Raw genomic sequence first — 19,070 nt, forward strand, 5'->3', positions numbered from 1 at the left:
TATATCAGAAATCAGAGATACAGTGGGTGATTTAATTGTTTGTGCCTCTCCTGCAAGAAGATGTTAGATCTCTCCATTGGGAGAAAATCTTGGTCAGTTTTGTCAATTGACCCCAAAATAAGAGACCTCAATCAATTATTCAGTACAATGGTGAATTATATTGGTAGTCGGTATCAGATGTTTTTCAGTATTAATGCTGAAAGGTCTGGTTCACTTCCTTATGCATATAGTTCACAAATAAACACAAACATATGATGGATGAAATGAGAAAAGTAAATAATATATAATAATATATAATTCTTGAGGCCTTAATGTTAATGGAGATCATTTGGCAACAACTTTATACATTTCTAGATACACTCCAAAAAAGAAGGTATTATAAGTGGCAACATTGCTCTGAATCGGCTAGTATGACCTGTCTGTATGCTGCTGATTTAAAGCTTAGAAAGGATGTGAACAGGTTCAAAATAAGCCACAAGATACCTTTTAGGTGTAAATAAACTTGCCCTAAACGTGGTTGTGAAAGGCGACGTGCACAGCTTGGGTACCTTGTGAAGTGCATCGGGATGTTTGTAGGAGCAGACTGTGGAACAGACTGGTTGCAATAAACTGCAGTAGACATGTGCAAGAAACTCCTCATGAGATTTCAAAAAGGACAGGAGGGTGTGAGGTGTATACATTTTTCAAACATGTGGTTGAAGCAAAAGTGAGTTTCATACTGAAAATGATGTGAAATCAAACAGTTTCTGTGTGATCAGCTGGGGTGCGGAATCTTACCACTACATTTGGAAACTGGAGTTTACAGTATGTAACAAGATTTTGTCAATTATGTGAGTTAAATTAGATAGAAAATTGAATGCACTTTGTTTTATATTGTCCTTTATGACATGATCTATAAAAGTTCATTCAGTCGAACTAAAGAAAGATTTGTTTTTGTTGGAAGACTGTGAAATAATACAAAGTCTTTGAAATGGACACTTTTACGCTGTCAGAGGTTTAACAGATGTTTTCCTAGGGTAGCTTTTATGTTGTGTTTCTACTCTGTTTCTTTGTAAAACATTTATTTTCCCTGGTTTAGGAATGTGTAGGCTACAATTATGTGTTCTACAGCAACGATTGGTTGTTGAACATAAAAGTCAGTTGATGGAAGTCTTTTTCAATATGTGTCATAACTGTGTGTCATGTTATCCAGTGTAGATGGGACATTCCAATGGTATTGCACTCATATGCAGTACATACATTTCACAAGACATAGTTTTTTTATGTGTATGTCCACATCCCTGTGTTCAAACAAGAGCCAAACAAAGCTCCCATATATTGAACCATGCTTTTATATATTTTATATGTGAAGTGTTGAGGAAATTATGCACCAGCAGAATTACTGTACATTTAAGACCTTGAAAGGAGCTGTGAAAATACTCACAAATGATTTCAGATGCTTGCATCATGAAAACAATGAAATGTAAATCAGGTGACACATATTTAGAGACCCATAGGCACTAAAGCACCTGTCTAAAGCACTGCAAGCTTCAGAGTGAGGTGGTCCCATTCACACTCTTCAGAAACACTCTATGTGGACTCAGTTGGACATCTAATAAAGATGATTATTGATTATTGATTATTTGATTTTTTTTAACCCCATAAAAACATCTTTTGGGATATTTTAAAATAAAAAACAAAAAACAACAACGTTTTTACCGACTAAATATCAGAAATCAGGTTGTTTGGTAATTGTGATAAATGATTGAGTTCATTTTCAGAATGTTCCCCTGACTCTTTCTTTCTTTCTTTTATTCTAACCGGATATGATTTCCAAAATCTTTCTGCAAATTTCCACTTGATCTCTTCTCTCCGTAACACTAAATATCAAGGGAACAAATGTGCACTTACTTAAAGCCGAGGAATGGCAGGTGCCTATAGGCTGGTGGCGCATTACTGTGTGTGTGCTGCGATGGGTGTTTTCACGCGTCACCAGTGGGCGCTTCTTCCTGCGCACAAAGAGAGCAGAGCCCGGGGATGCGCACAATGTGAATCTCCGCTCAGAGGCACCGCTGTCCTCTCTGCTTCTTGGCAGCGTCTCGTGGAGTGTAATACGAGGAGGTCGAGGAACATCCCGGTGCATAGCGCGTATCCTCCTCAGCCAGCAAATTCACCGATTTTGGAATTTACCGAGGCAGAGGTTACTCCTGTTAGTCACATCCTCAAACACCGAGGGACGCACTTAGACGGAGCACAATTAAGTGCAGAGCGCAAACACTACTGGAGCACAGAGCAACCTCTTCTTTTGGCTTGTGAGAGAAGAAGAGTTGCTGTGAAGAATGTTATCCGCTCATTAGAGCCCGAAATAACACATCTAACCGATAGTGGAATTACAATCAAAGCAGTTTAATGAAGAGGAAAAAAACTGCATCCTAGGACAAGTAAGTATCCATCACATCCATCAACTATCCATCCATCATCCAGCATGTTCGCGCGTTATTTTCCTGCTTTTCTTTTTAATATCTACTAAACTGCGTGCTGTCTAGTTTGCTGCCTTTGCTTTTGCAGATAAATGCAACTTAATGTGACTCATGGAGCAATATAATATAACCTATAAAGCTATAACCCCGTGGTGAGATGTCTTTATCTAATTTTCTATAATCGGGGGAAGGGGCACTGAGCAGAGTGTGCATGCTGATAGTGGTCACACATGCATGATGCTGATGATTGCGTTTTTAGTCGAGCCTCAAAAATGGTTCGGAGGGTCCTACTGGGAATATTACTGATGGGGCTAATTTCCCTCATCTAGGACAAAGTCCATATGGTGCTGCTCTGCTCAGTCACACAGAGAAGCACCATCAGGACTGTACGCCTGGAGAAAAGCTCTCCAACTTGTTAAAGGCAATTTTTTTTTGTCTCTGCAGAGTAAAAGAGTTTATGTGGATTATTTAAATACTGGTTTTATGTTACTGAATTGTATTTGTAAGCCATCTAATATCTAACCATGCTGATATTTGTCTAGCATCTTTTTAAAAATCCTCACAGGATTATATAGTTGCAGCCTACAGGGGAGTGTTATTAAAGACATTATCTTAACAGCTGAGCTCCACTCTCATTTCTCTGGAAAACCAAATATTTGGCCACCAGTGGTCTGCACACAACTATTTTTTTTTTCCACGCAGACTGCAAAAGGACAGACCCAGCAGCAGGAGAAAAACACTCAGCCTGCTGCATCTTCAAAGTATCCTGCTATTCAGCAGGGATTGTAATCGTTCCCCCCTTCTATTCATGTTTATTTATAGATCCTTTGCACATATTTGGAGAATAACAAGCAGTAGCCAAATGAGAGGTGAAACGTGTCTTTGAAGCCATGCAGCAAATTATTCTATAACGCAGTAATATCCAGCATGGCAGTGCAGGGATGAGTTTGTAGCACCATTTGCTTTGAAAACCCTTTTGATTGAACTAGAGTGGCAATTACATTGTACAGCCAGTTTCTTTCCGGAAAGGCTGTAAAATTGATTGAATAGCACATAGACACACACCAAAAAAGTAAAGAGCCTGTGTGAGTGTCTCCTGCTCCTCATCCTTGACCTCCAGTTGTGTTTGCAGCTGTATCTAGGATGAGGGTCTGGGGATGTGCCTGGCTGATGATGGGGTTGAGAAATGGATCGTTGCTTCCCTCTCTTTTAAGTGCACTTACTCTCCTGCCCTGCGTTAGGCAGCAGCTGAGGGATGCAGCCGTGTTTAACATCGGAGGGAGTCACTGGGGGCGTCCTGCTGTCTTCCAGGGATTCAGTGATTTTTCGCATGAAAATACACAGCTGTATAAGGTCTGAGGAGCGGCCTGCCCAGATGTTTAGTTGTACTATGGTAAACAGATATTTAATGTATTTTAAAAACGATGTGAAAAGAGGAATTAGAAGTGAATGAGAAATGACAGTTTTTATGTATTTTGTGTGAAAAAACATGTTGAGTGTTAAGTGCTATAATGTCCCTGTTTTTCACTGGAGTGGCACATTTCACACGAATATTTATTTTCATGGAGCCCCGTCCATATTCAGCATTCATACCTTACTACAGCCACAGTCCTAATCATGCTGTCTTATTCATACATGCAGTGTGACATGTCAGTCACACGTGTGAAGTGGTTACTTTTTTCTTTTTTTTTTTAGCCTGGCTGCTTGAAATGAAATAGGAGAAAACACCTCAAGAGAGAATATGCATTCAACCAATTCTTTCATGAATGTTAATGTAACAGCTGTTGAGATTGAGTTGTGGTGGGGTGGGTGGGGTGCAATTGAATGAAATGGCTTCATATTTGAAACCTTAATGCATAATTTGTCATGGGAAGCATCATTCACTCACCTAAGATGATGCGTAGTTATGACACAATCGATACAGAACAATTACTCCTTTGCTCCTCTTTTCATCAAGTATTTCGCTGCAGCCGAAGCCGTGAAATACAGATATTGTATTGTAAGCTGTGCCTTTATTTGTTAATCACTCCAGTTATTTTTTTAATCTTCCCTGGCTCATGTGAAATAGACTTGTGCAGGTCTTCAGTCAGTCAGAGTAAATCAGAGGCATCAGTGCATGGTTAATTGTGAATTCTTCATTCATTGGCAAAACCACAGAGCAGCTGCGTGTTCAGATTGAGTCCGTCCTTGGTGGCAGATCCTTGTCTCCCAGGTTCTCTTGCTGAGTGATTTAATGGAGATGGCAGCACATTGTCATTAAAGACAATAACTCAGTGGGAATGAATGCATCATATACTGTAGTGAATACATCCTGCCACTGGTCTTCAATTTGAAAGGAGTATGAGGGGTTCTTACAATATCTGATATATCTGGTCCCTTCAGCTCTGTGTTGCTTGTGTGCTGCATGTGATCTGAATACAGACTTTGAGTTTGCACACCCCTACGATAGAAACTCTCTCCTTTCCTCCCTCCCTTATTAGATTCTTTTGCAATTATGCTGCCCTAGGGGGGAGAATGGATGCCTTTAACCACCTCTCCTATCAATTATGTGCCAAACAACAGCCCCACTAACCAAGAAGTCATCTCATTTACTCTGGAATGCGTTTAGCCAATGACTTCCATTATGTTTAGCTTCTGTGGAGGTGAAAGTGTGATGCCTCATTACATTTGGCAGAGCAATCTTTTGCTCATCATTTCAGTTGAGAGAGCCAAGAGAGAAAATGCCACCTCACCTTTATCGCCACAAAGCCCAGGAGGAGTTGCTTTCAGTTTTATCAGTGTCCACTGTTTGTTTCTTTCTTTTCCTTTTGAAATTATTAAAGGCTTCAGCTAATGAACATTACTGTAGGGTTTGCCACTGATGCAGGCTTTTCAAGGTCAATAGTGGAATTTTTTCCTTTAATTTGAGCATTTATTCTCCCGAAAAAGACAACTCTTCAGTGTGTTCCCTTGAATTATAACTTTTAACTGTGACTCAGCTGAGAGCCGCTGAATTTCCTGAAAGCAGAGTGACACACCCTTCTTAAACGGCGGCTGGAAAACTGGCATATATTGGGCCCTTTAACAAAGCATTAATTCAGAAATAACAATTATATGAGGAAAATGTTCAAAAAATGAAAATGTCAGTGCAGGTTTTACAGACTGCAGGATAAAGCTGCACTCAGAGAAAAGTATCCATCATATCAGTGGAGACACTGCCATGAACTGTGTAACATCCAACTTGCAGAGAAAGTCTTTTCGAGGAGATTTTCCTCTCAGGATCTTGGAAGCTTTTTGGACTGATGGGTTGGGATGACGAGGTTGGATCCTCCAGAAAGCGGATGGCAGTTAATACTGCACTCGAACTGAAAAATGCAGCACACATTTTTTTTCCTCCAGTAGAATCTCAAACCGTGTAATCCAATGTGATGGGTTTTTAGAGTGGCAAAACGCCCCCTAAATTTTGAGAGACACCAGGAAATCCACTCTGAATCTCGCTGTGCCTGCAATTACACCAGATGAAGAACAATTACTGGCACCAGGACAGTTGAGCTAAGCCAACACTGGCCATTAAGTTATGATCATGCAAATGGGATGATTTATCCTCCCTGTAGATTCTACTGTGTGGCTGCTCAGCACCACGATGCTGCTTCTTACTCCTCCATAAGATTATGTAGCAATGCTTTTCATGTCAGACCACAGCCACAATCCTACAGTTACAAGTTGGTGAAACAAGTGAGTGGTGGTATTTAGGTCTGTTTCAAGTATTCCAAAGATAGCCCTGGGTTAATCCGCACAACAGGGTAGTGTTGTAAGGATGAGGGGTTGGGTTGAATTCTTAATCCTGAGAGGCGTATCAGTTTCCACTTACTGTGATGTAGGTCAGAGCTTGAGCAAAGCCCCTCCTGTGCCACTGATACTACAATTACAGTCTTAATGCTCCTGGTTCCACCTCCATATGAGAGAAGTTTTAAAGGCCATTTAGGTCATTGATCACTGGTTGGATGGGTTATCTGAAAGAACCCATTATCTGAAAATCCTCTACTTCGTTACATTGATTCAGAATTCTAGTATTGCCATGCAACAGCCCAGCTCTTTGATTTGCAACAATGGCTGTATACTAGAGATATTAAAGGGGTGCTCCAGCAAGTTGGTATCATGCTTCCACAAAGTTGGAGAAGTCACAACAGACATAATGAAAAAAAAAAGTCCAAATGGATGCAGCAGAGGTTGAGATATCCTGAGTTTTAGTCCTTTGTATGAGTCAAGCTACACAACCAATGGATTTTAGTTAATGAAGTTATTCAAAAACCGTAATTTAATGACTTGTTACATATCTCATTTAAAGCGTTATTACAACACTTTACAAATTCCTCGACAACTTTTTACATTAGGTTAATAAGTAATGTAATGAAACGTTTCTTTACATAGCCCCGTTCCGTCAACAACTCCAAAGCAACCATATCCATATGTTAACATGTGTTGAAAGAGAAAACAAGGCATTGGAGGTTTAAACAAGCAGCCAGCCTATTATTTGAATGTATTATTTACTAGGGCTGTCACTTTTTCAAAAAGTCAAGTTTGAAAAAATTGAAACATATTTTGTTAAAATTCATATGAATGCAACTCACGTAACTTCGCTGTAGAACTGACGTTACATTCATTTGTGGTGTCTGTGCTGCCTCACTTGAGTGACAGGTTAATGATACTGTTAGGTAGGTGCGTTTTAAAAAGTCAGCAAGTTTCCACATATTACTTCTCAGATGGTTTAGCGTCAAGATTATCCATTGAGCATGACTCTCTAGTAGTGTTTGCAAAGAGAACAAGATCAGTGACTTTTAGGATTTCAGTCAAGTTTGAACTGTAGTTTTGAATTCAGATTATTACAGAGCAAATATTTACTTGATTTCACAGATTTGAATGGTAGTTTGAATTTTGAATAAAAAATGTCCCAGTATTTACTGACCATTACTGACCAACAGCTAGCTTACCCACGGGTGACTGCCCACAAGCCCTGTCCTGACAGTGAAGCTGCGTGAGAACTCCGCTCCATCTCTGAACCTACATACTAAAATATCTCCTCTTTTCATTACTCTCCACTGGCTTACTGTTGCAGTTTGCATTATGTTCAAGTCACTAATGCTCACCCACAGAGTGTTGCACTAGCACGGCACCCACCTACCTGAACTCCCTCATTCAGGTTTATGAGCCTTCACTACGATCTGCAAATGAACCATTACTAGTCCTACCTTCACTGTGAGGCAGGAAATCTAAATCCACACTCTTCTCCTGTGTGCTCCTGATGAGTTACCTAATTGAAATTGGTCAACAGAATCCCTTTCTGTCTTCAAAAATTGCTTGAAGACCTACCTCTTCTCAGAGTACCTTCTCACTTAATATGCCCTCTCTCTTTCTCTCCATCCCTCTCCATCTAGCTTTTTCTTTTTCTAAAAAAAATTAATTTGCCAGGCACTCATGTGTTATTAAGTGTTATGTCACTTATTCTCAAAGGCTTCACCTTGATCCAGTGTGGCTTGGATTATACCTCATTTGTATGTCAGACAAAAATATTGGACAAAAGCATCTGCCAAATGAATAAATGTAAATGTAAAAAATCACTGGGCCAAAATTAAACCAATTTGGGTCAGTATAGCAACAGTTCAATACTGGGTTAACTTTACCCAGTATCCATGGATACCTAATAGGTTTTGACTTAGTATTTGTCCTATTTTATATAACCCTGCTGGGTAATATACCCAAACTAAAATATGGCCTCGGTGCGAACTGTTATAACTGGTCCTCATGTGTAAAACTGGTGGAGCGCCCTTTTAAATAGATAGACAAATTTTTATCATCTTGCCGTATTTTTCATTTATATTGCAGAACCCTATAGGTGAAAATGGCATGTACCATATTTATTGTTTCAGTATGTGACCGTCTCATATGTTCTGTTTATCTAAAGGAATATGTTGCATTTGTACAAAAATGAAAACAGTCATTTTGCTTACATTCAGTCGGCCACCAAATCCTTTGTTGAAGTATGAAGTGGCATTTTGTGGAGTGCCGGTATACACAGTCTGCCAGTTCCTATTATTAGTCAAATAGGGAGAGAGAAGTATCTTTTGAGGTCAATCATTTCCTTCCTCACTTTTCTTTAAAGCGGCAGAATTGAGCTTGTTAGGCGGGATGAGAAACACGCAAGGTAGAAGAAAACATACCCATTTAGCAGCTGTTTCTTCTTCTGTGCCACCTGGTTGTATCCTCAGGTTTTTGTCAGCTGTTTTACCCTATCTCTTCTCACTTCCTCAAGATTCACTTCACATAACTCCCAAATAATAAGAACCAATTATGTAACTTAGAAGTGCTATAATCGTGTTTTTTGCTGTTGAATGCTTGTCGTATTTGGATCAAAATGTCATATTTTAATCACATCCATAATTACTTTCCCTTCAGATTAAAATTCTTGTATTCAAGGGGGAGCATTCCATTCACAAGCAATTGGATGAGAGTCTTATTAGCCCCCAGCAACTAAAGATGATGTTACCATGGAAACAAATTGTTCTGCTATCAATCACTGGATGCCTTGCAGGTAAGATATTTTAACACGTATTATATTTGAGACTCACTGCTCTTGTTGTCATGGTTTATGTCAAGATAACATCTCTGCTAATAAATGTGTATTTTCCAAAGCATATTCATTAGTCAAGGATATTAGTGCTCTTCTTTTTTATGTTGTTCCACAGTACCTTAGACTAAATGCACGTCTCTGAGTTTAGATGTTAAAAATAACATCACATTGTTAGTAAGAAGTATGTGTATGCGATATACAATTTTATCCATTAGTGAGGTAGAGACAGAATCAGAACAGTGGTAAATAACCTCAGAAAACCTCTTCTTCTGGACCAAAAAGGTTACACTGATTAAGCTGCAGTCATTACATGTACAGCGTTCTGGTATGATGTCCTTCACCACTCCCTAGAGCAGTGTCCTGCTGCACATTTACAGTACGCTGTCAGGGACAACTGGGAGTCCAATCCCATTCCTGTTTATGGCCTGTCCAGATCATTATCGGGATCCATGCAATGAATCCAGCCCTGCATTTTAGCACAATCTACTCGCCTCCGTGCTTCACTCTGCCCTTGTGGCCGCCTGGGATTCAAGCAGCAGAAACACAGACACTCCAGCAGAATGTCAACCCTTGTTCAAATGACATTGTAAATCCCAATGAATGTTATTCAAATTGGCTCATGGGTAATTCACGCCCAGCACTCAAGGGAGCGAGATCCGAGCAATCTCACCTTCCTAACGGACGGCGCATGTTTTTAGCAAGGCTATGGTTACTGTCCATAGGTGCTAGTTCTTATTCAGTGTTCAGTGATCATACACTTGAAAACTCTCAAAAATCACTGCAGCTGATAACACTCATTATGACATCTGAAGTGTCATGTTGTCTGGCTCTGTATCCCGGGACAATGTGTCAACCCCACAAAATACAATGACAACCTTAGATGTTAGCCTGCATGGCATTTTATTCAAATTCACATTAGGGAGAGGCTGTTGAATTAAATAAAGGCTGTAGTGAATTAATTTGATGTTCAAGCCATGATGTGATGCCAGTTGTTTGATCATTTATTAGTTCCACAATAATGTTTTCTGACAGTGTCAGATTTCGCCCAAATTTCACAATATTTAGTTGGAGGGTGGTTTGGAGCTAATTGTAACATCTCCATATTTCTCAACAGCCACCAAGAGTTGCTGTGATTTGTTGTCATATCTGGTTTTTCAATCTATCACACAATGAAATATGTGTTGATTCCTTGACGTATTACGACTGGTTAAAACCATGTGTAGAACTGTTAGCCACATGCTGCAATCTGTTAGCAGTAGATATTAATTAGGCCTACTCTGGCCGTCTGCTGACTCTGCTTTCATTTATACCAGATTGTGTTCCACATCCTTTCCTTTTAAGCTGCTGGCAGATGAGTGCATCCTTATGGCCTCAATTAACCGGTGCATGTGGAGTATGACATAGAGGATCTAAAAAAAGATAACTCTGCTTTATTTATCAGTGCTGTCACTTACAAGGAACCATTCATTACCGAGGAAACGTGAAAATTGACTTTCTACTTCAGTACTCAACTAATTGTAGACTTTAGCCCTCATCTTTAGTCCTCAATTATTATTAACTATTATTAACATTAGGATACTGTTTCTGGCAAGTAATTAACAGGAAACAAGTTTAATTGTATCACTCAGTATATGTGAGCTCTGTGCAACCGCATAAAATTGTCCCAAACTCCCAAGCCAGTTTAATATTTACACAGTAATTACATGCATTGTATGACATATTTGCAGGATTATTTATTTAGTTGCATTTTTACATGGGAGATTAATCACTTCTTGCACGCTAGCAACAATATGATGATATATCATTATGATAAAGTGAGAAAGAGTGAGGTCTGGCATCATGGAAATCAGGCTCCGTATGCAAAGCTGGGGTAAATACACATACGTGCCAGTGTTTGTTTGTTTTTTTCTTTACTATTTCAAGTGTCAGGCTCATTTGAAAAATACAGTAGCATACAATGAAACAGTTACCAAATATATCTGCATTAGCAGTTAATGTCACAGATAAGTGGGATTTACTTTACTCACAGCGAGACAAGCAAATAATGTACACATAACATCATGGGAATAATCCTTTGTATTTATTTGCTTGTCTTTGTAAATAACAAAACTGTTCAGAGAATAAGAGTTGCACATATAGTGTATTAGAACTAATATACACAGAATGTGAGAAAGTTGCTGTATTTCAGCAAGATTAACTATTTCTCCTCCCACTACTTATGATTTTGCTGAATTCTTCCAGTATTTTCTCTTAAGGTCAAACAGACAATTTCCTGGCTTGTACTACTACAGACTTTCTCCCCTTTCCCCAGCCTGTACAGAGGATGTCATATTTCAAGGGCCAAGATGGAGGACAGAGCCAAGTGACCTCATTTTACCGATCAACTCCCCAGACCAGCAAGCTACCATCGCTTGCGAGGCAGAAGGGAGCCCTTCTCCGCAGTACAGGTAAATTACCACATCAAACGTTACATCCCCCACGAGCCTCAGCTAGCCATCTACCTGCGCTGTGCTCTACATCCGCATCACATGGTGAAAATCCATCGTCTCTTAATTGCTTGTGAATCTTCATTGCTGCTTCCACGGAAATCAAAGATGGCGCTGATAGTGTTGATTGCTATTGATTTGTTAAAGAACAACGTTTCTGGACATAAATGCTCAAGAGAGATTACACACCATCCAGCAAAAAGACAGGCTTCAAAGAGCTACTGCTTAATTGAGCATCCATTTCTAATTGAAAAAAGCTTATCTATTTTCAGCCTGAGCTGTGATGTAGAGTTAGAGTCAGGGGCCTGCTACTGTGGTTGATGAATATGCCAACTCCTCTGATATGAGTGAGGTTAATTTTATTAATGATAAGATTTAAGCCACTGTACAACTAAAGCTGATGATTTATAATATGGTGCATGGCTTAAGAAATTATTAGGAGAGAAAAGGAGATTCCAGCGACTCATTTGCACCGTAGATCCTTTGATATCTCTCTGGCTATTCCTGGGCGGTGCAGGGAGCCTGCCTGAAAATGGCAGCTGGCGGTGTTTTTTGTGGTAGATTGTGTTTCGGAGCTTGGTCAGCACCATGTAGATGCACAGCAAACAGGAGAGAGAGGCAATAACCTTGTGAGTGACATTCTGTTAAATGCTTACATTTCCTATAATGTGTCTGTGCTGAAAACATGGTCCAGGCACAGCAGTTGGGAGGGGGGCTATCATTATACTTGTTGTGCAACCTGAGCTATTCTGAGGATAAAGTAGAAACCATCACTTGCATTATTTCACCCGCAACTTAAGGGATTCTGACATTCACTTGTGTTGCTCAAGAAGTTCTCTTTTCCAGGTTCAAATGGTGATGTTTTCAATATTATCTGCAACTTTCCTTCCAGCTGAGTAAGCTGAAGTCTGACATAATATTACAAGAGCAGTTACAGTATGCACAGATTATTGTCATAATAAAGCTGCATTAACCAATATTTTATATGAACAGTGGATCAGATGATGATGTGTAATGTGGAAGGAGTCACTGGTAGTGACAAACCCACAGAGAATTATCTTCAATAAGTCTCTTTCATCTCATTGTTTTGGTTTTTACGGCCTGCAACTTTAATTTTAAATTTTTTGTTAATGTTTTGGTTGAGAACCGCTCTCATCAACCTCGTTTCCAGCAGCAGGCACCTGTTTTGAGTTAAAAAGCTCTGATAAGCTGACTGATGAACTGCTTTTTGCCCCACACCAACAGCAGACAGACAACATTAGAGAATAGCTGGTGAACATATAGCATTTAGTGGTTAAAGAGTCAACCTGTGGCAACCAAAACAGAACTAAAAGGAGATCAAATATTTGACTCATTCTAACCTGTAGTTAAGACTATCATAGGATATATCACTGGATGTGTAAATAAGCAATAGTTTTGACTTTAAAATCAGAGGACTGCAGTATATAGGTTTAGTTGTTCATTACAACTTAAATATTTCAGTCATACCACGCTACAAATTATGCACCCCTCCTCTTTCCAGAGCTGAAACGATAAGTTCATTAATTGACTAGTCGATTGTCAGATCTGCAACTATACTGATAAGCAATAAATTGTTTCAGCTTCTCAATTGTGAGGATTTTCTTTAACTTATGTGATATTATATAGAATATCATGTTTTTAAGAATATTTGAAAAGAAAACCATTGTAACAACATCACCTTAGCTGTTCGGATATTGTGATCATCATGTTTCACAAAATTCTGACATTTCATAGACTAAATGATTATTTGTTAGATTAATCAATATAAAAAAAAAATTGTAGCTCTCACTCTTTCTGTTGCTCTTATTTCAGAGTTGTTGGGGTTTTTTTTACCTCATCCTGCTTCTATAGTTAGCCTTATGGCACCTGTCTTATTTTTTTTTTTATTTTCTACCATTTGGGGGAGACCCGGCTGCTGTTTGTAGGACAAAACAACACATATTTCACACTGCTGATATTCATCTAGGTCAGCATTTCCACTGCTTGGAGTCAGTGCCCTCAATTATGAAGAAAAAATCTGAAACCAGGTTTAAAAGGAAGGCTTGGTGTTTGAGTGAGCAAACTCTCACCACTGTGGATTGACATTTCTGGAAATGCTTTTAAAGACACAAGATTCCTGCCCTTAATTTTACTTAGTTGAAGGAGTTATATTTTGAGCTTTATTTGGGTTGCATCAGTTTTTCTGACACTGATTGTCCTTGACTTGTTTCCCTTCGGGCAAGGACAGGACTGTTTTGTCCTGATGAAAAAATAGAAAGCATACATTCTTGGCAATTTATTTCACTAACACTGAAATTAGAACCTCAAATGTCCTGTGCAGAATGAAAAAAATGCCTTTAGGAAGTGGTCATGCTGTGACTTTCACCAGACTCTGAAAACTATGCATGGGCCTAGACCCTGCAAATGAAGAGTATTTGTATAATTAGATGTGCCAAGAAAGAGGGTATTACATTCAGAGCTTTACACTTAATTTCCTTAGTTACTGCTGCTATTAAGAAAACTTCATCCATTTGGTTTAATATCCATACAGAAAATTGGGCCAGACAATATTGAATTTGTCAGAGCAGTTGATGTTAACCCTTGCTGGGAGCCTCACACATGCCTGCAGCATCTAGCAAGGCAGTTCATTCAGAACGGGCTGTTTCAGCTTTCCTGTATACCCCACAGTTATAGATGTACCATCTTGACATCCATCTTAAAACAGTTACCACTGTTAAAATATGAGTTTAGTCATGCATTATCTGGATCCATTTTATTTTCAGAAGGGGTATATTTTATGAAGTGTACTGCATAGTTGGTAGTAATGCTAAATATGAGTAAGAGTAACCTATAGTACTAGGTAACAGTGTAGTATAGTATAGAATAGTATAGTATGGTAGTGGCACATTACTTGTTCTGAGAAGTAGTCTAAGACTGACCATGTCAAATGGCTCAATTATAGATCTTTGCATAGATACACTGTGTAGTATATCTTTATAGAAGTGTATACTATTGCATAAAGAAAAAAAGGCTTAAAGGATATCACTGGTGTTATTCTATATGTTTCTTATTGCCAACAAATCCCTTGAAAAGACCAAAACCAACAATATGCCTTGCAATACTTTATGACTTTCTTGCCCTCTCTGTGGCACTCGGCACCAAGCCCATTTGTTCTTACTGAAGACATTTAAAAGGAGTCAAAAATATAGAGTTTTATTTTTTTTTTTTAAAAAAAAAAAAAAAAGCTCAGTGAATTTCTCCAGCATAGCACTATAGTTTTTAACAAACATTTTTCAGACAGAAGTAAATAGTGCATTTGTTGATTTGTCGGGGACTATTTTCAGTTGTAGACACATTTGGTGCTCAATAGCGGGCATTTACAGTTTATGTAGGATTGACTCAAAATAAATTACAGTGTGTGTTCATGTTAATGTAGGAATATATCAGCCAGCGTAAAAGTGTGGCTCATACAAAAGTTTTTGGACAATAATGGAGCTCTAGGACATAAAGGAATAAGATATATTAGGTTTTGGATACACAGACAGTACTTGTTTGCAGGATTAATTCATTATTGATTTTTGTAGAATTTTTGCAGGATGTTTTGACAATAAGAAACTCATAGAATATCACCAATCCTATCCTTTAATTGGGGTAAATCATTACTGGTATCTCAGTATTGGACTGTCAATCAAAGAACAAAATGCTTTACTGGCTTTACGGACTCATCAGTTTGCACTAATGCTCAGCAAGCATGGAAAAATCAATCACTGAACAAGACTCAGCAGACCAGAATGCATTGCAGACTAGCATTATGGAAAATTCAGGAAACCACTAACTGAAGAAGGCATGGATGATGAAGAGTGGAAACACCTTAAATTAAACATAAAAACGTCCTTATAAACCTTAGTGATTATTCTTGTATCATAAGCTGCAGTGAGTTCAGCTGGCTTTTCTAGACACTGTGATGCTCCCCTCCACCTTCATCTCACTCACTCTGACACGGCAAATATACGAACAGGAAACCTGACAGTTCTCCAGTTGACAAATAGTCCAGTGTAGTGCCAGAGCACACTCCAGGGCTCAGAGCTGTGCGTTATGAATACACCTGTCAATGTGTTTACTATGAATCTGCTGTAACACAGGATCAAGGGCACAGCAGTGATTGGAAAGGGGGAATAAAAAAGTACTCCGGCTGGTGTCTGCTATCATGTAATGTGACTTCAGGCAGATGTATGACTCTACCTTTGTTTAGGGGTCAGTACAGGGTAAAAGGGACATAAATAGAACTGAGAGGATGATTTGAAGATGTAATTTTTTTTGTTATGAATTCAGTGGCAACATAGAGGCAGATAACAGCACTGAATCTAGAAATTGTTTCAAATCAAATAGATTTTTACCTTTTCGGAGGTCATTTGTCCTTTTACAAGGTAGGCTAATGAGATCCTTTTAAAACCAACTGGCTAAACTCTAAATAAAAACTATATTTCTGCTTTTTTTTTACTCATGGATGCATGTGTTTATTTTATTTTACTTTAATGTTAATAAAAGCTTCATATCCAGACTATAAATTGTAGTTATGAAAGGCCTTACCAAAAATGTTTGTGACTGTGTGCATGCAGGTACAAAATGTATGTCTACACTGTGTGCACATGTTCTGTGTCTCTGGTAATGTTTCACTAATTCCATAGGATTTTATAAGCTGATACACACAGATACACATATACACACACACACACACACACACACACACACACACGCACAAAAACACTCACACTGATACAGGGTGGTTTTAGGAATATTTATTATGTTACATTTGGCTTGAAAGTCAAATGAACATCAATCTGTTAAAAAGCAGCAGCAATAACCTACTAAACATAATTGAAGAGAGTACCCTGGTCAGCAGTTGAATCTCCATTACCAGCTCTAAGCTCTGCATGTGCGTGTGTGAAGTGTGTGTGTGTGTGTGTGTGTGTGTGTGTGTGTGTGTGTGTGTGTGTGTGTGTGTGTGTGTGCGTGAATGCGAACGGTATGTGGTCTGTGTGGTCACTGCCGTCTCTGTGGGTGTCTGGCCTCAAGGAGAGCCAGGTGAGCCAGTGCTGCAGTACAATCCCCAGTCTATTTGATGAGAAGAACTCATGCAAAATTGATGTGAACCTCAAGGTCACGGAGAGTTCATTCAGAGCATGCTCAGATCAGCCTGCGCCTGCAGCACACCACAGCAAATGGGACTGTTCTCCTGGACTTACTGTAAGCTTCTCTCGTTCTGGTGTGGTGTTAGATTCAATGTGTCAGTTTGGGTTGTGCTGCCATTAAGACCTTTGATCTGCCTGCTGCACCTTACTGGTTTACTGATGCGGCTTGAGTTTGGGAAGGAATAGTAATGTAGACAGAGGATAAATATTGCTAGGATGGTTGGCCACAAGTTGCAGGAAACTAATTAGTGATTATTGTTATAGTTGCTTTAGTTGAATTTCCTTTATCAAAAAGAGTGATGCATCGCCAACCAAGATTTATCAATACCACTTTCCAATAAAGCTCCTCATAATAAAGGGTTTTAAGTTGTGAGTAGCCAGGTTGTGACTGCTGTTTGTCCTCCATCAGCATGACACTTGATTTGTCTCTTTAGTTCTTTAATTCATATGAAGACTCCTCTAAATCCATTATGAATGATTTAACATTAACTTATTAACGTTTATGACTGCAGACTCTGATTGCAGAGAGAATGCTTTATTAACGACTTATTAAGATTTCTGAGTAACTTCTGCTGTCAGCTTATCAGAAAGTGAGAAACTAATAACCCTTTATCAATGACTTATTGACATTTAAAACCAAAGACTTGATTGTATTTTATATTTATACCCATTTATTAATTACTATTTATAATTACAGATGACTTATAAATGTGCAGTTGGCTTATTAGACTTATTATTTTACCTTTTATGAATGACTTATTAACATTTAGGACCGCTTACTTGCATCCCACAAGTCGATGTTATTAATGTTTTATAACTGATCTATAAAGATAGTAGTAAATAATTTATTAACCCTTTATAAAGACTGCCAGATGAAAGCAATGACTTGAGAAGTGTCTCAAATAATTTTTTGATTTTGCCTTCTGACACACAAAATAGTTCTCTACATAGAATACCCTAGTGGGTAGTGAATAGTTAATAGTGAATGATTTCTAGTACGGCTATAATCACTTGGATTCATCATTGAGGCGTTGCAAACAGACTGAGATTGAGACAGATATTGATCCTTTCTTTCCAAATTGAATAACAATGCTGTGTATTATCACTAATGGGAACATTGTACAACCAGTAGAAATGTCAAATTTCAACATATGCACAAAATTCTAACAGTGCACCAAACAGCAGTGAATGACCACTCCTCCAAGAAAAGGTTACATTTCACACCAGTAATGTTAGATTGTTTTCCTTTCTTGTCCCCTTGTTAATAAAGAGATTAAAGACCGCCTGTAAAGATGCTGCAAACAGTTTGTTTTGCTGATGTTTTTTTCACATATTGTGATGGTTCACATTTTTTTCCACTTACCTCACACTGCCACCCTGTGAGAAGTTGCCAAGTGCAGGTTTATTTTTGTGTTCACAAGCGGTCAGTAATGACAAAGACTGAAAAAAAAAAAAACTAAAAGGCAAAATGAAACTAGCCCATTAGCTCCTGTTTATGCTTCCTTTTCTGTGTTCATGTGACAGAGGTAAACATGGGCTTTCTGATGACAGGTTCCCTGTGTCTTCTATATCAAAGTCACCATCTGCAGCAAGAGCAGGGAAGTGGTTTACTGATTGTGTCGACGGTGCAGAGACACCATCACACTCAGCCAGCTGTCTGCTCCAGGGGTGTGTGATCTGTCCATGCTACCCACCTTCCTCTCCCATTAAGTTCAATCATGCTGGGTGGCTGCAAGTATAACTAGCTTCCCATCCCTTTCCTTTTAACCTCCTCCCCTATTGCACATACAATAATCCTCCCTTTGGGACAAACAGAGCAGGAAAAGGACAACTGAGAATTCAAATCAAGACATACAAGAAATACTTCATCTAAAAACACTGTAATAGTAAAATGTGTGTTTTATTTTAAATGCTTACACAGTATGCATGTTCATATACTGTATATTCTTAGAAACATGAGCTTTGTCATGACAAGTATAGAACATTTAAAAGTAATATCACTGTTGGAACAGTGACAAAATCAGTCAGATTAAGTGACTGGCACAGACTGTAAGATGAATAATGCAGGCTACAAGATGAAAGACAGCTTTGTCTTTTGTAGTCTGTCAGGCAGGAAACTAGGGAGAGCCATGACTTGCTTTAAGACTGTGCGAAGCATCATTCTAACTGCCTGTTAGTTTGCCTGGGAGGAAAAAAAAATATATTATTGATTTTCTTCTCCTCCTTATCATTGGAATTGTCATTTCACAGACCTCTCTCTGTGGCAGACTTACACACAGCATTCCAACAACGCTTTGTTTCTCAAACTCTAATAGAAAAAGTTAAA

The 19,070-nt window shown here is 38.7% G+C and overlaps 1 protein-coding gene across 1 annotated transcript in view; it reads left to right on the forward strand.

Moving 5' to 3' along the window:
* Nucleotides 1–2,023: 2,023 nt before the first annotated feature.
* cntn3b (contactin 3b) overlaps nt 2,024–19,070 on the forward strand; it is a 55,001-nt gene continuing 37,954 nt past the window's right edge. The window contains exons 1-3 of the mRNA XM_042407386.1: nt 2,024–2,420; nt 8,892–9,027; nt 11,378–11,513. Of these exons, the coding sequence (XP_042263320.1) occupies nt 8,973–9,027; nt 11,378–11,513 (191 nt within the window). The 5' untranslated portion in view covers nt 2,024–2,420; nt 8,892–8,972. The remainder of the gene's footprint in view (nt 2,421–8,891; nt 9,028–11,377; nt 11,514–19,070) is intronic.

Source organism: Thunnus maccoyii, chromosome 3 (assembly GCF_910596095.1).
Source record: "Thunnus maccoyii chromosome 3, fThuMac1.1, whole genome shotgun sequence".
NCBI classification, from domain to species: Eukaryota; Metazoa; Chordata; class Actinopteri; order Scombriformes; family Scombridae; genus Thunnus; species Thunnus maccoyii.